This window comes from Chaetodon trifascialis, chromosome 9 (genome assembly GCF_039877785.1).
Source record: "Chaetodon trifascialis isolate fChaTrf1 chromosome 9, fChaTrf1.hap1, whole genome shotgun sequence".
Classification (NCBI taxonomy): domain Eukaryota; kingdom Metazoa; phylum Chordata; class Actinopteri; order Chaetodontiformes; family Chaetodontidae; genus Chaetodon; species Chaetodon trifascialis.
In genome coordinates, this window is record NC_092064.1 from 25,463,998 (window position 1) to 25,491,568 (window position 27,571).

At 43.9% G+C, this 27,571-nt stretch overlaps 1 protein-coding gene across 3 annotated transcripts in view; it reads left to right on the forward strand.

The window, feature by feature from the left end:
* fndc3a (fibronectin type III domain containing 3A) overlaps nt 1-27,571 on the forward strand; it is a 43,138-nt gene that overhangs the window by 11,974 nt on the left and 3,593 nt on the right. The window contains exons 1-23 of one of the 3 annotated variants that reach the window (XM_070969971.1): nt 1,112-1,908; nt 4,062-4,137; nt 12,240-12,316; nt 12,413-12,659; nt 12,929-13,228; nt 14,200-14,258; nt 15,468-15,634; nt 15,754-15,813; nt 15,902-16,040; nt 16,394-16,447; nt 16,561-16,685; nt 16,926-17,100; nt 17,716-17,802; nt 20,205-20,343; nt 20,723-20,791; nt 21,230-21,348; nt 22,471-22,576; nt 22,797-22,972; nt 23,128-23,241; nt 23,399-23,548; nt 25,049-25,395; nt 26,233-26,445; nt 26,744-26,910. In XM_070969971.1, coding sequence (XP_070826072.1) covers nt 1,897-1,908; nt 4,062-4,137; nt 12,240-12,316; nt 12,413-12,659; nt 12,929-13,228; nt 14,200-14,258; nt 15,468-15,634; nt 15,754-15,813; nt 15,902-16,040; nt 16,394-16,447; nt 16,561-16,685; nt 16,926-17,100; nt 17,716-17,802; nt 20,205-20,343; nt 20,723-20,791; nt 21,230-21,348; nt 22,471-22,576; nt 22,797-22,972; nt 23,128-23,241; nt 23,399-23,548; nt 25,049-25,395; nt 26,233-26,445; nt 26,744-26,910 — 3,178 coding nt within the window. In that variant the 5' untranslated portion in view covers nt 1,112-1,896. Of the gene's footprint in view, nt 1-1,111; nt 1,909-2,286; nt 2,438-4,061; nt 4,138-12,239; nt 12,317-12,412; nt 12,660-12,928; nt 13,229-14,199; nt 14,259-15,467; nt 15,635-15,753; nt 15,814-15,901; nt 16,041-16,393; nt 16,448-16,560; nt 16,686-16,925; nt 17,101-17,715; nt 17,803-20,204; nt 20,344-20,722; nt 20,792-21,229; nt 21,349-22,470; nt 22,577-22,796; nt 22,973-23,127; nt 23,242-23,398; nt 23,549-25,048; nt 25,396-26,232; nt 26,446-26,743; nt 26,911-27,571 lie in introns of those variants that run through there. The other 2 variants (XM_070969968.1, XM_070969970.1) reach the window with 2 other exon arrangements.

Consider the following 27,571-nt stretch of genomic DNA (forward strand, 5'->3'; position numbering starts at 1 on the left):
GTTAAATGCCACAGTCAAGTAAACACAGGCAAAATAGCCATCACAAACGTCCTTTTCAGTGTGAATCGGCTGCCCGGCCCAGCAGCTGCTGCTCACTCCTGCAGTTGTGTGCTTTGTGCAACCAGGTGAGCTGCCCAACAAGAGTCTGTGTGCGCTGTACGTGTGGTACGTTGTCTGCCGCTCTTGTGCAACTAGCTCGCTATAGCTTTAGTTAGCATTTGTCCATAATTATTATGTGGACACACTAAAATGTCTTAAAATTGCACATTTATAGCATTAAGCATTTAGATGTTTAGAAAGAAAAACTTAAAGCAGCCTAAAGGGGGAGCTATTGTGATTTCACTTTGTGATTTGCTCCATAACTCCTTCACTGTAGATGAAAAGAAATCCTTGTTTCAATAGGTTCTCCAAATAATCATCCTAACAGGTCATTAATTTGATCAGTGCAAGATTTGAACCCCTTATTAATATAAAGTGTTCTGTCTCTGTTTCTTAACATTCTTCCTAAATTGATTTGTGCTTCATGTTTCTCAAAAGTCATCTTACATCATAAGTCTTTTTTACTTGGACCTTGATCATCGCTGTTAGCTGTTAGCAGTATTCGTGTAATTCCTTAAATCAGTTTTTTGTTTTTTTGTTTTTTTCATTTTACAGAGAGCAAAACAAACCAAAGGTGTACCCTTTCACCGCAGCATCAGTGGCGCAGAGTATCTGTGAACTTGGCACATGCTGATCAAGTGATCAGCACTGTCTCTTTAAGGAATGATCCATTTAGAATAAATGAGGACAGATGTTACAGAAGCAGTGAATACTTGCAAGCTCTGTTTATTGTGTCGCTGTACAAATAGTGTCTCTGTTTTGACTGTCAGTGGGCTGCTTTGTGATCTTTGAAGACAGTAGAGAACTAGAGGGTGCAATTGTCACCAGCGCCGGAGCTCTGCAATTGAACTCCCACCACCTCATCTCCTCTCACATCGATCGGAGTATTAAGAGAGGGTGTATGGCATGTCGCTCTGTGAATGGGAGAGAGAGAGCCATAGAGAGTATGAGGGGGAGGGAGAGATGGGAGGGAGGGAGAGGGACTGTAGCGTAGTCGTATATGTCAGCCTCAGAAGCTGCGTGGGTCGCTCAGCTCCCTCACGCCATTGTTGTTGTTGTGAAAAAAGGCAGAACAAAGGACTCCCCACGCTATGGAACCCTTATACCTTTGCCGGCTCAGCTGTGCTATGATCACACCCTGATGGAATGCTATTGAAATTAACCATATTAAGGAGCACAGCAGGCGTTAACTGAGCTGGCACACAGGCAGTGACAGAGGCAAGAGGGAAACTGAACAGCAAACTGAGGCATCATCCAGTCCTGCTCATATTTTTGGTCCTGTTTTCTTGGGTTCATCTGCCTCCTTTTCCGGAGAGTGGCCACTGCTGATAAGATTTCAATCCCTTCTCTGGAGGTTTGGCGTGGACATCGCTGTGGCTTATTTGTTGAAGGGGTTGTTGTGGATACTGACGGTAGGGAGGCTGCGCTGGAGCCAGAGGCAAGAGTGAACAAGCCGCCTGCTGCAGAGAGTGCCACTATGGAGCAGATGAGGCTGAACCAGGCTAAGCAAACATGAGATTCATGCCACACTTTGTGTGACGGCTACATCCAGCGCAAGAGACTAAGCCCCATCCGCCTACATAGCTCTTGCTGCACTCCTCGCCTCTCGCCTGTTTCTTCCTGGATTCTGTGCAGGAGTTGAGGGAAGTGGAGGGTGTGAAGGATCAGCACAGCCAGATGTGTTAGCATCGAGGTCATGTGATTTCTCATGAGGGTTGGATGAAGTGGTGGAGGGTCTGGTAGACCCTGGAGCATCTGTGACTGCGTGAATAGCGACGCCTGAATGAGGAAAAAGCAATGCGGGCAACAGTAAGTAGCAGTCAGTCTTTTGCAAGTAAAATTTCCTTCCGTTTGATTTTCTGAAAATGCAGTGAATGCATCAGTACTGATTTCAAATGCAACTTCCAATGTTAGGATTGAATTTGAAAAGGGAGAGCTCATCCTAGGAGGGCTGTTTGCTTCACACAGGCGCGGGTGGAAACAAACATGCACATGCACCCGTGAAGTGCCTAGACTTTAATTCAATTAGACCTCCTTTGCCCCTGCACCCCCCCTCGCCTCCCATCCTCCCATCCTCCCATCCTCCCATCCTCCCATCCTCACTCCCCCAGCACCACCATCTACACTTAATGCTGACGCTGCCTGTGTGGGTGTGTATGAACATATGAGCTTCTGTGTGTGACAGTCAAAGGGCTCTTTCCTCTGCCTGCTGAGCACATGAATGGGAGCAGTGTCAGAGATGGAGGTGCTGATGATTTCTGTGCTTGAAGAGAGCCATAGCCAAAGCCCTTTGCCAGAGGAGTGTAGATTCTATGACAGCGACTTCCACGCGAGCGAGGTAACAAGCGCCCACACACATTGCCGGGCAACAAAAACCTAGTTATGTGCTCTTTCGGAGTTTCTAAGGACAAGTTAAGAGAATGATGAATTTGAGATGATTAGAGGGAGAAGATTCAGTGTCTTGATTTTATTAACATAATCTGACCTACCTGTTGATGAAGTGAATGAAAAATGATTGTCTTGAGTTCTATTTAATAATTTTAGTGTTGTTTGGCTGCCGTGAAAAGGATGTGACATTGTCAGAAATGTTGAAATGGCTTAAAAAGTTTGTTCTTCAGACAAAAAGACCTTTTTCATGACGCTTTCTCTTGTTCATTTTCGATGCTCATGTCTTTTGTAGTGACAGAAGCAGCATGACTCAGTGTAGGGTAACAGTGCGTACCTGATATTTCCGTTTCCAGTAATGATGAACTCCATGAATGGTATGAGCCAGCAGCAGTTTCCAACTCATAGGTTTATGGATAAAGCTTAAAAAATGCCTAATAACTCTAGAAGAGGACGGTTAGTTGCCCATTAAAACTGGGAGAAACACTTACAAATCATGATTCTTTTGGCAAATTTTAAATGTTAATGCAGTCAATATTCTTTTTTGCTGTTCAAAGTGGGCTGAAATAATAATCATTTGCTTTCTGTTTCTTTTGATGTTTCATCTGAAGGCAACTTTTGTTGTATGTTCCTGAAAGGTGCATGTTGTTCTTTTTTGTGTGATACGTACAGTTTTACAGTGACTCTTGTGAATGATCACTTCTAAAATATCAAAGTAAAGTTACAATGTAACACATACATATCAAGCACAAGTTAAAAATTCAACTATTTCATCTCGCTGATTGACAAAAACAGCTGCGGTTTGAGTATTTTGTGTAATGAAAGACACCCAAACCAAGATGTCTTGATTTTCAGAGGCTTTTTTTATTATTAACCTGCACTGCTTCTATGATTCTATGGATGATATCGTGTGTTACATTCAGCGCCCTCTTTCACACACATAATGTGCACGATTGATGGATTCAGTTGTCCTGGTTTGTGGTTATTGGTGTTTACACTGAAGTCTCGCATTAAAAAAAAATATTCTGCTGATTTTTTTATTTTTTTTGCAGTTTAATGATTGCTTATCCCTGCGAGCTAAACTGAGAATCACAGTCCACACTGGAGAAAAGCTTGTTAACGCATTAGCCCCAGTCTGTCAGTCTTGCTCTCATTTCATTTCTTTTGTTGATTCTGTAGCCAATATCTGTTTTGAGGGATTTTTGTCCTGATAACACTTAGTGTGATTGAAAATTAAAGGTGATAAGTTTTTGGTCTGCTTGTATTTTAGGCAGACTGGAGCACTGGTCCCACAGCAGACAGCTTTGTGTGTTCTGGTTCTTCTTGATGCTGCATTATTTCCGTTTCTTGTGCTTGCGTCTGACAGTCTCGCCTACATATTAAGCATGGCAGAAATGCTCTAAACCAGGAGAGAGAATGTGATTATTCCCCACTGTGACTTTCAGTTGACTGTATCATCAATGTAACAGTAAACCATTGGGTGCTTTTCTCAGAGATGTTACTGTTTTTATTCACACTACTTCACTGCAAACATGAACGGAAATAGCCAAATGAAATGTTGTTTTGTTTCTCCACAGGTAATCCTGGTGCAGGTAAACCCAGGTGAGGCCTTCACTATTCGACGAGAAGATGGTCAGTTTCAGTGTATCACAGGTAAGTTTTGGGGGTTTTTTTTGTGAAAATTGTATATGTATCCCTTGCGGCACACCATGTGTTTCTAGCCTTGAAAAATCAAAACAAGTTTATGTAATGACATCTGTTAGTCAATATGTAGAGCACACCCTTTCCACAAATTTTCAAAAGATGCTCAGTTATATAGTTAACAGTATATACCTAACAGTATATATCTAAACATATGGCTTAGATATTCCAATCCCAAAAGTGGCAAGATGTATCAAGGCAAGTTGTAGCAGTTCCTCCTAAATCTAAAGACCTGTATGTGAAGAATATCAGTAAACAGAGCGTTACTTGTCCAATGGAGTGCTCCAGTGAGAGGAGACAACATATTGTCACTGTGTGAGTTTCAGGACATCGTGACTACAGGACAAACACCTTCTTGGCTGCTCTTTGGGATGGGATGCCGAAAAGCTCCAGGAAATATATGGCTCATTTAAAATGCTTAGCACACAGCTCATCTTTATTATGACAGCGAGGTGGAAAATATCTAAGGCTGGGTGATACAGATGAAGTGAATATCTCGAAATTTGCTTGAAATCATTCACTATCAATATTTCATTGGTAATCTGTAAGAAAACCCACCCATACAAAGAGGCTGTATTCATTAAAATATGTGACAAGCAAGAGCACAAACACAGGCACTTAAAAACTACAAATGCTTTACATTTGTGGTTGCCATTTGAAATTTACTCGCCTGGAAGAGGTAAATAGATTCAAATGAGAGCTTAGAATCTCTGTGCCTCTATGTGTAGGTGATTATGACAAATCAAAAGGCTTTTCTAAATCCAATATTGACACCCCAAAAATTGTCATCTCAGCGTGAGGCTGTTAAAAATTCTTGCGGTTAACAAATTTAGCAAATTCCATGGAGGTGCTTAAGTCTGAGCATCTTAACAAGTGTAAGCTTATGAACGATGGAAGCGTAATCTGATTAACTGAGCTAGGTTTTTGATTAACTTCTTTATTTCCAGCAATAACACTCACACAAATTCATTCAGCTTTCTTCAGTGTGTGCAGTGAAGGGGGGGGGTCTGGCTTGGATGCATTGACGTGTTTTTACGGAAACGCTAACAGGATTACAGTCATGTCTCACAGCTCCCAGACTGCTCGGTGGCATAACTGCATTTAATGGTTCCAGCCAATATAGAGAAATGTACAACTTGAAAGAACGTGTTATGGAAGTGCATTGATTTTTACAGACACTGAGGCGATCAAGCCTCATCACATTCAATCACATTTCACAAGTTTAATATGTTTAGTAATAAACAAAAAAGGAATTTAATGAAATATGCATCCTAACATGATAAATGATAGGCAAGTCATGTAGAAGACCAGACCCCAAGAAATGTGCCGTCACCTTCATTCTTGAATTCAGTGACTGTGATCTTGTCTGCACATAAATGCACCCTCTTTGGTTTTTATGGATGTTTTTATTACAACACTTCCCGTAGTACAGCGTGCATCACCCCTCCCTTTTTTCCCGGACTGTCACACTCCCCCCAAAACATAAATAAATCTCCCCCCCCCCGATCGGCTTTCCCACCTGAATTTACTTTGGCATGCTGCTCTCCTTGTTTAATTTGACAAATGACAAAATGGGCTGTGCATCGATAGATAATCATAATGTAAAATAAGCATATGGTATAATAACAGCGTTGGTTGAGGATTTGGGGCAGAAAGGCGGTGTTTGAGTAAGATGTGTTACACATTCTTATTTGTCCTGATGGCACTCATTTCCTTTTCTTCAATTGTTGGTGATTGCGCTGGCTGTGTGACAGCAACAATGAAGTCTGGTTCCAACACGTCACTGACATTGTGAACAGAAGACAGCTGGAGTAGTAGGAGGTAGAGCTGTGGGGCCATAATTGAAAGCGATTATGATAAAATGTAGTTGCCTGGGAAAACATGGATCTGGAAATGATTTCCTTTGTTTGTGGCTTGCTCCACGGACATCCCTCCACGTATTGACATTTCTGTGAGCCAACGGGGCAGTCTTTTTTCCTCTTGATGTTCAATTTGATTTCATAAAGAAATATAAAGGATGACAGCGTGATAAGGGTTTGTGAGTGAATAATGTTTGCTACCCTTCATGACCACAGCACGCAGGGGCTTGACATTTTCGCATAAATTTAATGACCCATCCATAGGCTTACCATCTCACCGTTGAAGGCGCTGGTATTTCATGAGTGTAGCCTTTCACTCTGCCTTACGACGTATATAAATGGGAAAAAAAATCAGCGGGACAACAGGCCTGTGGAATAGGCCGAAGGCATCCAAGTTTAGATGAGCCAGGAGCAAAAGCAGTAATATAAAATGATGCTGCCCAGGCAGGAAGCCATCATACAGTTTGCTCACGCAGAGGCTCTTCTTCCTACTCCTGTCTGACTGAGCTCCTGCACCGGCCCCCCATTACAAGCTGAGTAAACCATCCTAATAGGGAGCGAGCATACATAGTCTCTCCATCAGAGGAGAAACAAAGAGCTGAGAGGTGCCACATAGATCAGTGTGACTGCTACTAACTGGCCTGTCATAGGGTGCACTCATCTCTCGGTGACGTGAATAGAGGGATGACTCACCGCTTGCAGTGCAAGGAGGGAGGTAGAAGAGTGTGTGCGTGCGGGCATGCATGTATGTCCATGTGGTTGGTTGGTTGGTTTAGTTTGTTGTGTGTTCACAACAACAAACTATCCCTGTTCACCGTTTCTCATGTGTCTACTTTCACCTTTTACCCTGGTATTTACTGACAGGGACAACATGACACAAAGCAGCAGTTACAAAGCCAGGATGATCTGGTTTACACATGTTTTTCAGGATTCACTCCATCCCACACCAATTTTTCTATTCAATCATGTATTTTTAGCAGCTGGATGTGCGTAATTGCTACGTGTTAGTGCCTGACAGCCTGCTTAATATGAACAGACCATCTTGTAAAATGCAGTTTATAGAAGGCATTTATCTTTTTTGATATCTGCCTTGGAGGAAGGGCCTTCTGCAAGGCAGCCTAATTATAGTGGCCATTTAGCATCTTCCTGCTCGCTATCCTCCCTGCCATGAGGGGAGTTCTGCATGCGAGTGGACATGCCCCCATAGCTTCTACCCGGACCCCCGGCGCACCCAGGGTCAGCCTTTTCTCAACGTCTGTCACTGTGGATCTGACTAACAACTGTAGGCTGTATCACTGGCACCAAGAGATAGACCACCTGATAAGCTTGGTGATTGATGAGGCAAGTCAACATCAGTACCATTGGGTTGATTAGATCCACTTCTTTGTCTGACTTAGCCTGCTGCTGATTTACATCACTTGGAATGATTCAGTCTCCAGTTGATGGCTGAAAGCACCCTCTAGTTCCACTGGGCTTATTCAGCCTGATAGAGATGTGCCTTCTCCCACAATAGCCAAGACAGCCATTCTGGCATCTCGACAGGGACCTAAAGTGTGCATGTGAGTGTGTGCATGTGTGCGTGCACGCCTGGCTCAGTTTGTAGCCATGTTGTCAGTGTCCTCTGCCTTTTGTCTTGTGAGATACTGGTTGGTCAGTCAGCCCATCAGTCTACTTGTCCCTTATCTCTGATGCCATAGCTGTGAAACACCTCATCTCATTCCTGATGGTGCTGCAGATGTGCTTAGTCTATTTTCTATCAGAGGGACTTGAAGCTGTCATCTCCCCTGTGCCTGAAACTGAGCAGCCAGGACGTGCACTGTTGAACATCTGACACTGTGTGGCGAGGGTGTATCCATGCGCACAGTCGTGGGGTGGTTGCATGTTTCCTCACCCCCAGCAACCTCCCGAACAAAACTCGCCACATATGGTTCACATAATTGAACCGCAAACATCACACATTAGCCACATTAGCACGTTATTTTTATACTCACCACCTCCCCCACCTAACTCCAAGTACATGTACACAAACATGCGGACGCACACACAGGCGCAGTTCATTCACAGCTTCTGCAGTGAGTAGCTCTAAGGATGACTGAGCTTGTGACTCATTCTCCCATTGCTGCGTTGATACCAAGGGGGAGGGAGAAAGGGTAAAGAGGATGATAGAAGATGATGAGAGGGAGTGGTGTTCAAGAAAAAACAAAAAAACAAAAAACCTTGTTTTTCTTGTAAGTTTAGTCAGGGGTGGGATGTCCAGAGTAAGGCAATTCCAGCTCTACTCAGCTATTTTTGCACTAAATTATCAACATCACTGGGTTTGTGAGGTTTGCTTCTCGTTACAGGAGGAGACAGTGGTTTTAGAGGGGACTCTTCATATCCTGAAAAGAGCCAAACAATTCATTATTAAAAAAAAAAAAAAATCATTTTTCCATTTGTCTGGCTGAGAGCAGCAGCAGCAGAAGCATCAGTGTGAGCTGTAATAAGCATAAGCATAAGCATGAAGCTTACCGGACCCCTCCCCTCATGTAAACGTCACTGATGCCAGCGGGGCTGCAAGAATCATGCCAATGCCTTAAAATATCAGGAATTCAGACAAAGTTTACTAACTCCTAAAAATAAAAAAAAACAGCTGTTCTCATTAAATTGTTCCATTGTTTGCTGCACAGCTTCCCCCTTCGCACTCTGGCTTGCAGTCAGATCAACACAGAATGCCCTTTTCCTCTTTTCCACTTGCTCCTCTCCTCTCTGTGCCTGGATTGGTGGTGTTTGGAAGCTAACTGGCATGCTGTGGAGAAGCAGCCAGGCCAAGGATGAGCATATACGTCTGTGGCTTCGCAATCTACTAATAGAATGTTACACTTATTGCAAATTACTATCCTCGTAATTGATGGAAGAGCTTTCCTGCCTGCAAGAAACATTTGAGTTGCCTCGCTAAAATAGAAGCATTTGTCACGGTGTCATCACTAAATATCAAGGTTAAGGTTTTAATTTGCAATTAGTACTTTTTTGTTTTATTGACAGTTTGGTAGTTAGCCTCTTTCACTTGCTTGGCTGTAATTATTAACCTCTGTCAGTTACCCTGCTTGGCTGCCCCCTCTCTCCTCTTTATTTGTGGATGGAGACAATTTATTAGCTCTAATTAATAATCAAGCCGGCTCCGTCTTTCTCAGCTCACAGTTCATCATGCTGCCATTGAGAGCTCCCGTATGAAAGCGCGCTGTCTCACCGTCTTTCTTCCTGTCTCGCTCTTGTCCTCGCTGTGTGCCTTTCTTGATTTTTACACACTTCTGTTAACCCAGCCAGCCTACATCCAGCTTGTCTTCTCTGCTTCTCTTTATTCTCCGTATCTAATTGAGAGTTCATTCGTACATCCGATTAAACCTGACAGTTTGCTTGGATTGTTGCCATTGTTTCAGAGGCACGTCTGCCAAGTTTCCTCTGTTTGCGATATGTCCTGCGTGAAGTCCCACTTGAGTTTGTTTGTTATGATCTCTATCCATTTTCAGACAAGAGGAAACAGGTGGGTGCTCAGAGTGGCCTTACCACCCTTGTGCATCTGAGCATGTATGTGTGTGGACATGTGTCTGGCCTTTGATAAGTCTCTCCCTGGGCTTTTTCACCCAACCTGAACTCAGGCACAGCGCACCAGTTAATCTTGTCGGCCTGCCCCAGGAGGCACGGAGGTGAAGACGGGTTATGTGATGTTGACGGGAGCTGATGGTGTTCCCAAAGTGTTGCTTAGCCTCTGTTTACACTGCCAGAACAGGCAGCTTGTTTGTGGCTATTCTTGGCTCAGTGGCAGCCTGCCGTTTTGTGGAGGAGGACTGATGTTTTTCCCGTGGCTGCTTCCTCTGGAAGGCTGGCACTCCACGGCCACGTCAGCACAACCAATGCTCCAGTTGACTCAGGGGAAGGGGAGGGGTGGGGGAGGGGGATGTGGCCTTTTCTATCTGATCTCTGTCAGCACTCGTGCGTCAGTCTGATGTAAAAGAGTGGGTGTTTTTTTCCCCCATTCTCCACCCTACCTCTCTTCTCTCTTTTTCTCTCTCTTCCTCTCTCCCTTAGATGTGTGTGGCTCCCTCATCCTCCCTCCCTCACCCTATGCTTTCTGCTAGTCCTCTTCTCCCCACACTCTGCAAGTTGGTGCACACAAAGCCTTTCAGTCTAAACGGACAAACAATGGCATATTGAAAGCTTAATGTGATTCATCAAATTTCCTGTTAGTCAGCATTGGTGGCACCAACTGGAGTTGCCTTAATCGGTGATCATGCAGGTGCACAGCAGCACCTGGCATAAGCACCACATCATTTATTAGTCTTGAAAGTGAGTGGAGTCAACAGTACACACTTTGAACTCCCCCTCAAATGATATTGTAATCTGAAATCAATGAGAGCCGAGGCAGTGTGATTGGCTTCATTCAGGCTCGCTTCTCCCATGCTCCCTGAATTGAGATTTTGTCCTTGCTGACCCTTTGTTCTTAGGTAGGGAAATGACTCACTGCCTATCATTCTGCTGCCTTGGTGCCATGAGAGGGGCTTCAAAGCTCTCTGCCCTTTTGATTTCAGTATAAGAGGCCTACCTGCTATCTGTCTTGTCCAATGAAATTTATTAGCAGGAAGACTAATACAGTATTTTTCCAATGATTTTTTTCGACCAACACAAAGTAATCAGTTGTCAGACTGTCTGACAGGGTAACAGTTTTAAGAAGAGTGCTTCTTCCAGCCCACAGTGCGCAGTGACTAGATGGATTGGATTGTGTTATACTGAGAAGTGTTACTAGAATGTAGTCTACCTTTGTTTTAATAAATATTAGAAACACCTATAAGTATAAAACAATCCAATCCAACAGCACCACTTACTTCAACCTCCATAAAGCTCATGAAGTTGAATCAACTTCTTTTAAACAATTTCAACAGAATCAGAACTTTCTAACCTTCATGAAGGTAGGATTTGTTGCAGGGCTGTTGTATCAGACTACATCCGTTTTAAGTAAGTTTACCTTACAAACAGGCGACAGTCCGCATATCAGCGCTCACTTGTTCCTCTCACCGAGTGGTGGAGCCTCGACTTCACCACCTGAGGGGGTGGTGCTAGAAGTTACAAGTGGGAGGTTTCAGTGTATCATTACACAGGCCAGCCTCTGTAGTCGTGGGCCCATTATGGCGGCTCATTTAGGAGTGCGTTCTCTCTGAAAAAATGAAGGAAAACTCTTCCTCAGGCAGGTCGCTGCGAGGTCAGTGTTGGTTGTGGATCTTTTTGCTCTCTGCATGACATCTGGCGTCGGGGCCCTCGTGTTTATGTCTTAGGTTTTTAAGAAGAGAAATGTGCAAACTTGGCACAGAGGTCCCTCCCGTTCTGCTGAGCTGTCACTTCTCTGAGCTGAGCTAAGCCGCTGCACTGGCCCCTACGACAGAGCCATGCAGGAAACTTTGTTGTTTCTCAGCACTTTTATTAAGTGGTCTTCTTTGCCAGTATTTAAAAAAACGAAATAGGCTTTGAAAATGCAGCTGGTTCAGAGTGAATCGACTGTGGGGATTTTCGTTTGAGGGTGGCTCTTGTGAAAACCTGCCAGTGTCTTATACTTATGGCTGTCCAGGTTTACAGGAGTGAAAGTCCATTTATTATCTGTGTAGAAGGTTCAAGGTGACTGAAAGTTTGAGTACAAGTCTTGTAAGAAGAGTATAAAAATACAAAATATGAGTATCTGTACTAAAATAAATCTGTCATTAAACAGTCAAAAGCACTGTCAGGAGACGTGAGACGAGAGGAGAGTGAACAAATCTGTAGTATTTAGAGTCTATTGCTGATTGCAAAAACTTTTTTTTTTCCTGGAAAATTTGTAACTGATGGCTTCGACACAAACCTACAGCACAGTTATTATTCAGACTACTACAGTGTTGCACTACATTCAGGTTATCAATTAAAGCAAACTTACAAATGTTGGTGTGAACTTTAAAGCACCTCTGTTTTTGTTGATGCGTCTGTGTGCACGAGGGACATTTTTTGATATAAAAAATGAGGTTTGATATGAAAACGTGTATTAGCTGTTTGACCCAGGCTACGGCTTCAATGAATCAGACCAGACTGGCGCTGAGATGTCAGCAGTACCCTAATACTCTCAGTACATTTGCCACAGATGAAACAGCTGTTTGCCCTAAAGGAGAGTGTTTGATCTTGCACCTTCTTTCTTCACAGGTCCTGCTCAGGTTCCCATGATGTCTCCAAATGGTTCAGTGCCTCCAATCTATGTGCCTCCTGGATACGTTTCACAGGTATCATGTCTGTACTGTTTCCAGTGCAGCGTTACTGATTGGTCGAACTCAGGACAGCTTTGAAATCTGCATTCTGAGCTCTTGTTTTTCTCTCAGATCATAGAAGAGAACGGAGTGCGGCGGGTTCTGGTTTTACCTCAGCAACCAGAGTTCCACCCCGGGGGCCACTCCCCTCTCCACCACCCTCCACCTCCACCCCATGCCCACCTGCCTGCCTTCATCCCACACCCTGCCATGATGCCCCCACCACCACACCTGTACACGGGCATGGCGGGGGGCGTGGGTGACATGAGCTCTCAGTACATCTCCCAGTACCATCCAGCTCATATCTACTCAGAGCAGGGTGAGTTGGAGCCAGAAGTGTCTGTTGTTATATTAAGACGTTATTTATTTGTCCCCAGCACTTTATTTGCAGTCGAGTTATATAATCAAGGCCTGAGTCAAACTGTTTAGTTTGTCAGTGTCTTAATCTCAAATAAACCTCGCTCCCACCCGGTTTATTTGTATGTCCTTTCATGTTAACCTGTGAGTTTGCCACTTTTTTGACCTGTTTCTCTGGCTGCCTGTTTGTGTCTGTACAAACTCACAGGTGTTGTCATTTTGTCCCTTCAGTCTCTGCAGATTCTCACTCCCAACACGGACGCCCCCCATTTGTTCACAGAGATGACAGAACTAGCAAAACTTATGAGCGTTTGCAGAAGAAACTGAAGGACCGTCAGGGAGGTGGAGGAGGAGGGCAGGTAAAGGACAGCCCTCCCTCTTCGCCACAGAAGACTTGCAGCAGCCCCCCGACAGTGGACATTCACAATGGTGTCGGAGGGAAAGGGCTGGAGGTGGAGCAGGGACAGCTCAGCCACGCAGTTGCCGGCCCTGACAAGCAGACAGGCAGGGGCAAAAATGGAGAGTCAGGAGGTAAGGAGGTTAAAGGGTAGAGGTTTGCTGAGGTTTATGATTGGGCTGACACATGCATTTTCCGGATGTTACGAGTGTGTTGTGTTTATGTGCTCAGAATAAGGCCTCATCAGCTGGAGCAGTTGGTGGCAGTGAGGGATCAGCAACAGGGCCGACGTTATTCGTCATTCTTGAACTCAGAGCGCTCATTAATCATGGAGTTTAACGCTGCTACTTGGCTACACCAGTGCATAATTGAGGAATTACTGTCAATTTTGAAAGTGGAGGGAAAAATAATTTCCCCTTATGAGCTCATGAAGATTGCTGAAATCTAGGAACATTGAAATATGAGCAGTCTGCCTCTAAAACGGAATTAAAAACACATACCCTTTCTCCCCTCACTTTTGATAATTCCAAGGAAGGCGGTTGAGGTTGTCTGTTAGAGGAGGGCAGACAAGCTTAGAAATGTACCTAATTAGCAAACTAGTTTGTGAACTTGACTTGTCTGTGACTGTGGTTACAAATCTCTCATGATTGCATAATTTCTTTTTGCTACAGTGAATCAGATTCAGGTCTTTTGAGGCTAATGCCAGTAGCAAAATACTTAGTTTTTCCACAATAAAATCATCAGTGAAACTGCTGATTCTGAAAGTTGATCTGTAATGGTGTGTTTAGAAGGAAATGTCACATCTGCCACTTAAACATTACATTTGCTTTAAATAGGTGAGTTTTGTTTTTTCATTTTTAGAGTGCCATAGTCGATGCAGTGAAATATTCCATGTTAGTTCCACATGCAAAAAGTGACATAACACATAGATGGTGCCAAGCTACACCCATTACTACACTGTCAGAGAAGCGTACAGATACAACGTTCAGAAATGTTCAAATAGTTATTGATTGATAAAATTGTTATTCATCACTCGCCTCCATTTTTTCTTCTCAGTCTTCATTTCATGAAAATGGTCCATGTTCACCTGTGTTTCTCTCCTCAGAGCTGGACAAGGAGGCTCAGGCCCTGCAAGCACTATTGAGTGCCATCAGTAAACCAGTGGTTAGTGTTCACTCCTACATCTTTTTTTCCCAGCTTGCATGATTTTATGTGGCTGTTCATGAAAACTCACGATGTGTGTTGTCATTAAACATTCTATTAACATCCATGATGAATTCCTGCTGACATCTCGGGAATGGAGTCAGACCATCCATGTAGGGATTTCTGTTCCCACATGTGCCACCAAACAACAATGCCAGCAGTAATTGAAAGGTTTGAGCTTTGCTTTGAAAGAAGTACAGATTTTTAACTAAATTAGAAAGCTCTCACATCCTCTTGGCACTATGCTTTTTGTCTTGTAGACAGCCATTTATTTTGTCCCAAAACATAAGATAATATAAAATCATCAGATAGAAACATACATGTATTCAAAAGTCACATTTTTTTTACATAAGCCTTGAAAAACCTTGGTTTCGTGGTGATGGCTCACAGCAGCAATGTGGATAAATAGAGAGGAGAATTGCTGTTTTAATAGCAGCTGGATAGGAATCGGTGCTCGAAATAGAAGTTCCTTGACCTCACACGTGAAAATGGGATTTGTCATACGCTGTCTCTACAGTCTGAACTCCCTGCAAAAGTAGCAAAACAAGTCTTTTGGAAAGATGATGGATAAAGTTAAGGGAGGATGTCTAACACAGGGAAGGTTCAGCTTCAATGGGAAGTGAATTTTCTTCGTCTTTGCTGCCACTCTGGTTTGTTAAAGGACTGAGAATTTAAGTGTGGGAAGCAAAGGAGTAAGGTGGGCCCCTGAGGGCAGAGGGGAGGAGGAGGTACAGACTTGGCCTGATTGAATTCTTCCACATATGAATCCCCCCTGCAGTGTAGCTCGGGCTATTTTTAAACTCCTCAAAACAGAATGAAAAATCTTAGGGTTGCACAGCACATCCTTGCCAAGTGCTGAAAACTTTTTCCCAGAGTGGCATCAGCTTGAATATTTTGATCCCTGTCTCTTTTCCTCTACCAAGCAATGTGAGTTTTGTGTTGGCTTTGGAAATTTAAGAATAAGAAATGTTCTTTATAATGAATGTGTAAGTCTTGGAAGCATGGTACAGGACTAATTGCCATATGTGACCCTCTTTGGATTTGGGTTTACGGTAGTAAAATATAGAAGTGACTGTATTTTGAGGTTCAGCAGGTGCTGTGCTGTTTCTTTCCATGTCCAGGTTTGATGGCGTGGTGTAGACTGATAACCATGAAACTTTCATGTGATAGGTATCAGACATCCAGGCAAGAGGAGCAGTAGTGAGCTGGAGTGCACCCACCAGGTCAGAGAGTGAGAACGGCAGTGTGGAGGACAACTGCAGCCCCCAGGAGCCCCTAAGCTATGAGGTCTCCATCTCATTTAGTGGCAAAGATGGGAAGTACAAGAGCATGTACTGGTGAGCACGAGCAGCAAGATGCCACATGGCTGAACACCAACACCTGCTGTCTGATATTTTACATAGAAAGTTATTTGAAACAACACCAAATGTTTTTTTCTTCTTTTCCTTTGATGCAGTGGGGAAGAACTAAGTGCTACTTTAGAGGACCTTCGACCAGCAACGGACTATCATGTCAGGTTGGCAAACCCTCCACCTGCTCTTGATTTAACTACAGTATTCATGCAGAGAGAACATTTTGTATCTAGTTTGTTCTTTCTTCCTCAGGGTCCAGGCCACGTGTAACTGTTTACAGGGAAGCCCGTCGGAGGCTGTGAGCTTCACCACTTTAAGCTGTGAGCCGGATCCTCCCAATCCTCCCAGGAAGGCCAGCGGGACCAAGAACACACTCGTACTCCAGTGGAAGGTAAAAACAGCAGGATGATTGAGGCAATTGGGATTTAAAAACAAGTTTAAGGGTGGAGAACAGGTAGTAACAACATCTATGTGACAGAAAGTAAGGATATAAAAATAAATAAATAAAGTAAAAGTGAAACATGGTGTACCAAACATTTAGATCATGGTATCATTTGTTCGACATAGCACCTTTAACATAGGGGGTTAATGACTGAAAGGTCATCAGGTTTAGATCCCCAGACTGGCTGGGAGGAAGAGGAAAAGTTCCAAAGTTTTGCTGCCACTGTATATATATTAGTGGTTTGTCTTTTTTCTATGTTTATCTGATTGAGATATCATAATCAATACATGGTTTATCTACAGGCTCCATGTGACAACGGTTCCAAAATCCAAAACTACATTCTTCAATGGGATGAGGTATTCAGTCATCATGACAGACGTGTTGAACATGGCACCACACACTCGTGTTTTATGTATAACTGAGATTTTAAGTTAGTTGTTCTCAAAACTAAAGACTTTGTTCTCTGAAGGGGAAGGGCACTGGGATTTATGAACAGTGCTACTACGGACTTCAGAAGCAGTACAGAGTGACCAAGCTTTCACCAGCTTCGAGATACTCCTTCCGCCTTGCAGCCAAAAATGACATGGGTGTGAGGTAGGCGCCTTAACGTGCTAGATTATTTGCTGGATGGCACTGTCCCTGTTGTCCATCTTTATGTTACTGTTTCTTCCATTCACTGTCTCCATCTGTGTGCGCCTGTGTGTCTCTCACTCTGTCTCTCATGTCTTTTTCTCCCATTCTCTCCCATCCTCTGTCTCTCTCTCTCTCTCTCTCTCTCTCTCTCTCTCTCTCTCTCTCTCTCTCTCTCTCTCTCTCTCTCTCTGCCCTCCCCAGCGAGTTCAGTGAAGTGGTGGACCTGTTCACCTCATGCAGTGTGCCATTGCCACCCTTCCCTCCAGAGCTGGAGATGGCGGGGGTGACCTGGCTGAGTGTGAAGTGGCAGAGGCCCACTAGCTCTCCAAAGGAGGATGACATCTACTATATTTTGGAGATGGAGGAGGAAGGCTCGGTATGTCTCTTTTTGAATAGAGAAATCATTTGAGATTGAAACCCATACTTGACATGGCAGCATGTACAAGTAAAGGTTTTCTGTAAAATATTACACATATTGTTTCTCTTCTATGTGAGCTTGTTGCTGCTGTGGCGGGGCCATTACTTCTTCAAGGGCAGTACTGCCAAGTGTTCATCTTCAGACAGCATGAAATATGAACACCATTAACAAAGTGCACTTATACTTTTCAGAGTTAGGATCAATTAATAATAGACATCTTTTTTCCTGGGTGCATCCTTGTGTAGATACTTAAGTGTATTCAAGCACCGTTATTCATTTCAACCCAGCCAAAAGGAAAAGTCAAATTCACATCTTTTTCTTTTGCATCACTTCATCAGTTTCCTCTGAAGGTTCCATGACATTTATAGCTACTGTCACCTCTGCCTGCACCACCAGCAGCTACCTGCAGACACGGTGCCTGTCAGGGAAAACACACACAAAAAAGTTCCCCGAGCCCCTGAAGCTGTTTGTCTCCTGCAGACCACTTTGTTTTCTGCAGCACAAAGCTTGTCTGGTAAGTCATTGCTCACCTGGTTGTTTTCTTTCTCTGTTTGTCATTTGTCTTTGTCCCAGGGATATGGCTTCCAGCCAAGCTACGACGGCGACGAGCTCTCCTGCACCGTCAGGAATCTCCACAGGAGTACCAAGTACAAGTTTAGGGTAAGGGAGCCCTGTGATGTTTGCAGTCAAAGCTGGTGATCCACAGGTTTAATTTAGGATGCAGTGGAGTGTGCATGTGGGGAGGGGACAGGCTTCAGGCAAGGAGGGTGCTGAGGCCCACAGTGGCCCTGTGACTCATCCGTTTGCAGGTTTCTGCCAGCAGGGCGGTGGGCAACTGGCAGCAAAAACAGGAGTGCTCATCACATGCAGGGCCCCAGTGAGAGGCTCGCCAAGCAAAGGGTTTGAGCCATAGTAGCTTTTTGGCCAGCAGGATTGTGACCAACTTAAGAGACAGACAAGTCTTTCTCTTCCTCATGTCAGTCTCTTTGTCCCTCCCCCTCTCTCTCATTTCCCCTCTTCTCTCATTCTGACGTTCTCTTCTAAATTCCTGCTCTCCTGACTATCGTGACCATTTACCAAATGGCTCTGATGAATCACAGGTGACCAAAGCACCGGGTATAGACGGAGACCACTGCAACAAGGAAGCTTGATGGTGTTGATTATAAGCTGAATGGCAGCAAGAAATATTCAAAAATCACCCACATTTTGTTTCAAATCTTTGGATTAGACTTGCTCAAACAAAAATCTGTTTGTTTTGACAGCTTTGCTCTGTACTTTGGTTTTTAAATCAGTGATGGGAACCATTCCAGGTATATTTCTAAATGTGTTGAACATCTTAAATGTGGCTTTGTGGAAGCTGCCAGTAGCCTCTGTGTATTGTGGCTTTTGTTTCACTCAGAGATGGACAACACATCTCGTGATGGGTCCGTTAATGATTTTAGAAGCTTGAAAGTTTTAGGCCAGAAGACCAAACCTACTCTCTAAAATGTGATTCTAACACTGCCGGGGTTAGTGCTTCAGTTCCCACTTAGGCCATTTGTGCTGAATATATATGCAGTCATACTGCTCTGAGGCACTTGGGATAAAAGTAGCTCTGCATGCCACTGGCTTTGAGGGAACTGATGTATTCAGACCCGGTTTGAGCCAGTTTGTTCACACTTAAAAATGATTAAATGTTGTTTTTTAAAGAATAATGTTGGTAATATTATATATTATTCTCATTGTTGGTGATGCAGTGTCCACAGAAAGACCAGAAATAACGATAAATTGTTCCTGTTGACAAGTAGTGCCTGTGTGTCGCCTCTGTGCCGTAGATCTGTTGTTTTCCAAAAAATATGAACAAAAATACATCAGTGAGCCACACCACTGCATTGTGTGACATGTTCCTCTGCTCCGATGAGCACTGCCCCGCTATTTTGTGACGATCCCACATACACCATCCTTCTGCTGTAAATACTCAGTAGAATGCATTAATGCCCAGGAAATAGTCTCCAGTAATACACTATTTACTCCTGTTTGAGTTACAGTGAAAAAAACAGCTTCCAGCTAAAGATTTATGTCTTTAGTCAGAACCAGTGGAGGTGGAGCTATGTGCTACACACAGAGCGAGAGAGTGGGATTGTGTTGCTTAACGTTCAAATGCATGCTTTTTGGTCTTTTTATGAGATTTGTTGGCAATAACAAACATTTAGAAGACCATCCTCTGTGAAATTCAGAGCAGAATAGTTTTATTTCATTGCACACGTTATGTCTAAGTTCAGTTATATTTCATAACTCAGTCATGGTTAGTTTGGCTACATTGCTTTATGCTCTGAACTGAGCACCACAGGCGTTCAAAATGGCCCCCTCCCAACACTCGTTATTTTCCTGCAGCAAGTGTTCTTTCTGTCTGTCCAGTGCTGAAGAACATGAAATCATATTAATGCATAGATTGATAAGAGAAGAAGGAAGCTTTAGTCACATTGCCAGAAAAGTCTGCACCACAGCCTTCCTAAACATGAGACTGACAAAAATGTATGGTGTTATCCGAACAAACCACTCTACACCCAAAAGATAGAAATGTTTGTTAGTCAGTCTCAAGGCTCCCTCCCTTCCCTCATTTCCAATTATCCAGCTGCGCAGTGTGAGGGGAGCCTGGGTGCTGTGCAGGTTTGTCTTGGTACAGTATGTGGATGAGCTGTACTCAGCAAGCTCACAGAAATTTCCATATTATCGCAGATGTGTGGCATTGAAATGCAAATGCAGCTGAAGCGTATTGCCACATTTTTGATTGCAATGCTTGTGGTGTATAAACAGTTTTGTTGAAACGTATCTGTAGATGCCTTACATCTGCAGCTGAATCTTTTTGATAATGTGGTATTTGTCTGTGAGCATTTTAGTTGGAGGCAGTGTTACTCTCAGATCCCTTCATTACCCTTCTCTGAGTCTAGTCAGTGCTTGTTATCAGGAAACGTAATGACCTTTATTCACTTGCCCTCATTGACTATCTGTGGAAAAAGTAGCCAATATTCTGCCAGGAAGAATATGATTCCTCACTGCCTGTATTCATGCACTTCCTCCAGGTGGCAGCATACAACTCAGAGGGGAAGAGTAACCCTAGCCAGGTGGTTGAGTTCATCACAAACCCAGACAGACCCAGCAGTCCCTGCAGGCCTGTCATCAAAGGAAGAGTCCAGCCCAGCAGCTTCAAGATGGCCTGGGGTGAGCTTTTTCTAGCAGTTGCCTGTTTCCTCATCAGAACCCTTCATTTTTACATGTGGTTCACGGCCTAAAAAGGCCAGTTTTCACTTTTCCACTGAGCTTTGTATGACCGTAGATGAATCCACTAGACAGAGATGACATTCCAAGTAGTCTGTGCACTATATGAATGATAGATGTGGCCCCCATTCAGACATGCATGACAGCGTGAACCTTTCTAAACCTCACTGGACAAACACGTCACCCACTGCTGGATTTGGTCTCTCCTTCCAGTTTTCAACATGGGAAAAGAAAAACTGTCTGCAGCTCTGAAAACATTGTCAAATGAACTTGGTCAGGGCAGTTTGATGATGATTTTTTGTTTGTCTCTTTTGCAATGTAGAACCTCCGAAAGAAAATGGTGGAGCAGAAGTCACAAAGTATGTTGTGGAGCTGTCTGAGGGCTTAAGCGGTAAGTTGCAAATTAGTGATCTTAAAAATGTTTCTTAGTTAAGTTGAAGGTTATGTTTTGGCCAATAAACATTAGAAATCCATCCGACCGCTATCTGTAACCATTTATGCTTTGGAGGGTTGCAGGGGGCTGGATCCCAGCTGGCAATGGGCGAGAGGCGGGGTACACCCTCTACAGTCCATCAGGACTGACAGACAGACAGACAAACAGACAAACAGCCAATCACACTCACATCCACACCCATGGGCAATTTAGAGTACCAGTTAACATACATGTGTTTGGACTGAGGGAGGAAGCCAGAGCACCCAGAGGAAAACCACTGGGAGAACATGCAGACTCCACAAAGAAAGCGGGTTCGAACGCAGACCCTTGTTTCTGTGCTAACCGCCGCTCCACCGTGCCATAATTGTAATTTATCTGCAATGTGTTTGTACTTAGGCTTGTCATGGGAGCTGGTTTACTCAGGGCCGGCTATGGAGCACGTGTGTGAAGGCTTGAAGCCCGGCTGCTCCTACCAGACACGAGTTTACTGCATGAGCGACGGGGGACAGAGCCCGGTGAGTCACTGAGCATCAGTATACGCGCACCATAGTCGCGCGCATGGCCTTGTGCTTCGCCGCAGGAATTCAAAGAGTTTGCTAATCAGTTTCAATTTCATCACCAGTAGAAAGGGATCACTGAACTGCACCTATTTTTTAAATTGATATACTGTTTATGCTCAAGTGCCAACATTATTATTAAAATTAGAATCTGTGACACAGATTTTAATTGCCTATAATAGTTTTCTTGAACTTAAAATGGGCATAAAGAGACAAAGCAGGATCACCCCAGACATCCAATATGTAAACAGGCATTCTCAGTGTGTGTCTCACAGTGTAGAAGTATATTATAAAAGCTGATTATAGCACACTGTTTTTCTGCTGGTTCTCTTATTACTTATATATTTCTCAGCTGTTACATGTACTGTAATTGTTAGGGTAGGCAGCCATGAACCTCACCACATCCCATGGTTGATCTGATAAATTTTACATGAATCATTCTGGATATGCACTCTATTTATAGTTACTTTTAATAGGAAATTGTCATTCAGCCAGTGTCCTATGTTGGGAGATTAGACTTTGCTTCCTGGTGTGTAAGTACAAGACAAAGCCCACTAATCGATTAACCCTCCCTGCATGTGTCAGAGGATGTTTTTCTTAATTAGTTCAGTTCACAGACAGTGTTCATTAATTTCTTCATCAGCTGTTAGTGCATGCATTTATTCATGATGGAACTTGTAAAGAAACATGACTCATGGTGGCGAGATCTTGCCTTTTGGCACAGCACAATGTGACATAACACTCACATGTTTGCTTTTGTCACAGAAGTTGATTCTGGGGGAAAAAACAAAGAAGACCTGTTTTCTTGCTCGCCAGACAATCTGTCTACCTTAATCCATGGCTTTGTAAAGAGTTGAGCTTGTTTCTCTGTATGCAGGTGTACCTTTGAACGATGCATTCACGCACATTTGTCTCCTCTCTGGTCCGTTGTAGCCTGAATCAGTCTGATAAGCTGGTGAAAATGACAATCTGTATCCAGTGTCTCTGTGTGGTGTGAGAGAGAAAGAAGATGGGGGGGTGGGTGAGATTTTTTTTTTTTTTCCTCTGGGTCTTAATTGGTGTTCTGCCTTCCCTTGCAAGCTGTCGGAGACCCTGCAGGTCCAGACTCCCGCAGTGCCCCCAGGGTCCTGCCAGCCCCCCCGGCTGGTGGGCAAGCCCAAAGCCAGGGAGGTGCAACTGCGCTGGGGTGAGTCATTCCTCTCCAACTCAGATCTGTGTGGGATGTATTCTAGCTTCTGTTGATGCATTTACTTGTCTAGCGAACTACCTCAAGCAATGAGCTTTGATAATGCAGTTTGTATTTTGCTGTTTGTACATTTTTGTGTATACTGCATTGTTTTTTTTTTCTTGGAAAACACTTTGTAAAATATATTGAAATAGAAAAACTGGTTGCACAAAATTCCCAGGTCCCCCTCAGGCAGACGGAGGCAGCCCAGTGTCTTGCTACAGCGTAGAAGTGAGTGGGCTGCAGTCTGAGGAGAGCAGGGAGGTTTACCAGGGTCCAGAGCTGGACTGCTCTGTGGGAGGCTTAATGCCTGGTAAAACCTACAGTTTCCGGCTCAAGGCGGCAAACAAGGCTGGGGTGAGCAAGAATGTCAAAACTGATTTATCAATAAAAGGTGAAGGGATTGCTTTTTTCTGCTACGTGCTTTCAACCCTCTCTCACTAGATATGATTTAAAAAGTCGTAAAATGACATTTTTCAGTTGTATTAAATTGTTTTTGTTCTCTTATGTAGTTTGGACCTCTCTCTGAGCCCTATGAAGTCACGACTGGCCCCGGGGCCCCTGAGCAGTGCAAGGCTCCTTCCACCACATGCAAATCCCCCAGCTGTGTGGTTGTTAGCTGGGAGGTAAGACCAGCTCCACTTCTGTTCCCCCTCTGGTGTACATGAATCATATCCCACGCATCATTCTGAGAATATATTGGAAACACATAACTGCGTTGTTATTAAACCACACCTTCAGTTTAGGTGCTGATGGCCATTCTCATTGGTGTTTGCCTTCCAGGCCCCTCCTTGCAATGGCGCTCCGGTGACAGAGTTTCGTCTGGAGTGGGGAGCTGCTGAGGGCAGCATGCAGGTGTGTTACAGTGGACCAGCGCTCAGCCATGAAATGAAGGGGCTGCTGCCTGCAACCAACTACTTCTGTCGGACACAGGTGAGCACTAATAAAAATGTTATTTTATGAAGCCTGATCTGATTTTCATTTGTTCCCACTGTTAAAAAACACACTAAAAATAGAGTCAGATCTCACCTGTGATGAATAAAGATTAATATCTCACCTTGTAAACCCTGTTTGAGTAACTTCAGTACCATTATTTTTGTCAAGACTTCATCAAGAATTTTAGGTGCTCCCATTAAAATGAAGGATGGTTTGATTTCACAATAATTTGATTGGTGAGCATTATCTGGACTAGAGTTTGCTCGAAAGGCAACAAAGATCAGCTGAGCGTTTTTATAGCAATGCCAGTATAAGAATAAGCAAATCTGTCCTGTCTCACAATCATTTGTTGGAAATATTTTTTTTTCACTGTGTTTGTTCTTCTTTTTCTCAAACATTTGGTTTATTACTGTTTTCATTTCCACATTTCTCTCTCTGCCGTTGTGGCTACATGGATAAAGTGTGCTGCTATTACTGTCAGGGTTTGGGGTCCAATCCCTCTAAGGCATGACAATGTCTGAGAAGTCCTCATCTTAACTATGTGGACTGTTACCAGCCCTGTGACGGGTAGAAAGTATCTGGAATGATGGAGCAGGCCAGCGTCAGTCACCCTGACAGTTCACTGTTGGTTTGAGCTTCATGTAGGCTGAATCGCAGACATTCCTTCAGCCTGAATAGGAAATACAAATCCATACGTCAGTACTCCTAATTGTCATAAAACATTGCAACCAGGTTGCAGCTGTGTTTTGGATGATAATTATGGAGAAAACTACAGTAGTAGTGAAATTGATTTTTGGCATGATGCTCTTCTCACCTAAAGTTCTGCATCAAATTTAACTGCCTACCAGAAGATGGTTATTTTTTTTAATTGGTTTTTAGGTTTAGTTTTGTGTGCTTACCTGTTATGATTGAGTTACTGAAGGCCTACTGTACACGACCAGTGGTTCACTTCATCATCGTGCTGTTGCACTGCATTTTTAGACTGTGACCAAAGAGGTCAGGGTTTGTTAAAGAAGGGACACATTCTAGCATTCAGTGGCTTTGTCCTTTGGGTCTGCTTCAGGCTGAATTTTCAGGCTCTGCTTTTCTTTTGCAAACACTGTTGTGGTGAAATGGAGGAACTCTGGTTGCATATGGGTTATTCCACAAGCATCGTGTTTATTTTCCCCACTGTCTCTACTGGTTCACAGTACAGGCAGTACTTGCCTATACACTCTGGTCAGGCTATAAAACCAGACTTTGATTGTAATAGTTGATTAAAAACTCATGTTGTCCTAGTTTTTGACTATGTAATTTTGTCTATGTTTTCGCTCTGTGATTTGCTGAGAATATTAAAAATCACACACTTATCAGGATTTGTTCAAACCCTTACCAATTGTGTTTACATTGGAACTCCACCTTCTGGTCAAACATGGACATTACACGTGTCCTCTCCCGTCACAATGGAGAGGAGATGTTGACTTAATTAGCTGAATCTTGTGTGCTGCTCTTGTGCAGGCTGTGAATGTGGCTGGCGTGGGCCCCTTCAGCGAGGCAGTGTTGTGCCAGACGCCCTGCTCCGTGCCTGCAGCCGTCAGCAACATCTACGCACTGAAGGAGTCCGAGCTGCAAAGGTACGAGACCGCGGTGGACGCGGATGAGGAAGAGGAAGATGAGGAAGGCGGTCCCCAGCCGCCACCGTTCTACTCTCCATCCACCTGCCTGGGTATTTGCTGGGACCCCCCGTGTGACCATGGTTCTGAAATCACTTCCTACCTGATTGATCTTGGAGAGCGCCAGCCCATTGTTGTTGGTCCCGTCACCAAACACATCATCCAGCACCTGCAGCCTGACACCAGCTACAGGTTAGTGCTGCCTCATCGTAACCACGAAAGGATATGAAATGTCACAATCTGCTTGTGCTACACAACTTTGCACCTTTCTGATGACGACAAAGCTAACAGGTATTTGAAACTGTTAGATCTTAGTGCTCACAAGTCGTAGAATGTGATACAAATCAATTAGAAACACACCACACTCAGTCTGTGATGCTTTGCACCAACAGATGCCAAACAGGACAACTGCAGTAAAATGTAATTACTTGCATCTCTAAATCAAAGTTATTCTAGCTGAGGCTGGCAGCTGTTTAGGAAGCGGGTTGGGGTGTTCAGACCTGACAAATCTATCAACTAGTATCAGGCTGGTCGCTGTCTGTATTTCTAATGCAGGATTATAGGTGTATTTTTACAAGAATTAAGTAAAATAAAGTTTCTTTCATTGATTATTATTTTAAGAAATTCTTATTTATCTGAAGTGTCATCACACTGGTTTAATCATACGCTCTTTATGTTCAGCCTTAAAAGAACTGTGGCAGTTATTCAATGCAGTCCTGAAGCTGGAGGGCAGTGACATATTTTTCATTATATTGAGTCTACACATTGGACTGGTTATGAAAAGAAACTGAGGCTGAATGAAACTGCTAACTTTGAGCTTTTAGTCAGTGTGCATGCTGAGCCAAAACAACATAAAATGTGTCATTGTCTGACTACCTCCAGACTTTACATTAACAGAAGCTGAACATCAGCATCTGCCAGTGAGATGAAATACTGTTAATGCCACTTTGACAGTCGGTGCTTCTGCTCGGGTCAGCTCAGTCCTTGCAGCTCTTTTATGATGACATCTCTCATCTTTTTCTTCCTCAGAATCCGAATCCAAGCCCTGAACAGCCTGGGAGCAGGCCCCTTTAGTCACACCTTTAAGCTGAAGACGAAGCCCCTGCCCCCACAGCCACCCCGCCTGGAGTGCACCGCCTTCAGCCACCAGACCCTCAGGCTCAAGTGGGGCGACGGCCCAGCCAAAGCCGCCACCTCAGACGCCCTCCAGTATCAGCTGCAGATGGGGGACAAGAGCGGCAGGTCAGTGGCCCATTAGTCAGGCGACGGGAAGTGACCTGACAAATGATAAACTGATAAGAGAGGACACGGGTGTTTGAGCAATAGCCTCAGATAACTGTATCAAGGAGGATGGGGTACATAGAAAGTAATGCACCAGACAGAGTGCCTTTATAGGGAGACAGGAACTGGTGCTCTGCTTTAAGACACTGTATATTTCCTGACAGAGGAGTCGCTCGTCTCGTTTGCTTTTTGTCATCTTTACCCTTTTAACTCATTAAATCCTTTCTCTCTCTCTCTTTTCATGTTCCTGTCCTTGCAGATTTATATCCTTGTATAAAGGACCATGCCACACACACAAAGTCCAGAGGCTTAATGAGTCTACCTCTTATACGTTCCGCATCCAGGCCTTTAATGAGGCGGGCGAAGGGCCCTTCTCCAATGTTTACACATTCACCACCCCACGCTCTCCTCCAGCCCCTGTGAAAGGTACAGTGGCAGCCCTTTTTCCCCCCTCTCTGTCTCTGTCTCCCTCTCTGACACACACACACACACACACACACACACACACACACACACACACACACACACACACACACACACACACAGCTTTTAACCTCAGCCGACCTAAGTTTGTCTCGCATTTGATTAAGACCCAGCAGCCTGAGATTCACTTGTCGGCTGTCATCAGCACTGTGGTCTGGTCTCAACCAGCCTCTGCAAAGCCTCTTTTGATCCAACCCGTCGAAGTCAGTAATGAGGACGTGGGTTTTACTGCCTGATTCTTTTGAAGCAGGCAGTCATGTGTCAGTTTGTCCGTGTTACTTAACACTGTTTGCCTCCCCACACAGTGAAGTGGACACTCTGCCATTAACTGTTTGAATTCAGACTTCAGTGGTCTTATATCATAATACCACAGAGGATAATAATTTTCTCTGTCACTGTATTTTTTGATTATTACCCCCTTTACCACTTCAAAACAGACACTTATTTTTATTGTCTTTGCTTAAAATGCCACCTACCTAAAGATGAGCATGAGTCATAGTGATGGCTCTCGACTGAAGGGGGAAAGTTGTGTGTAGTTGGTTGGAATTCACACATGAAACATATAGAAATGATGTTGGAAGTTTGATATCTGTTTTGCTGTGTT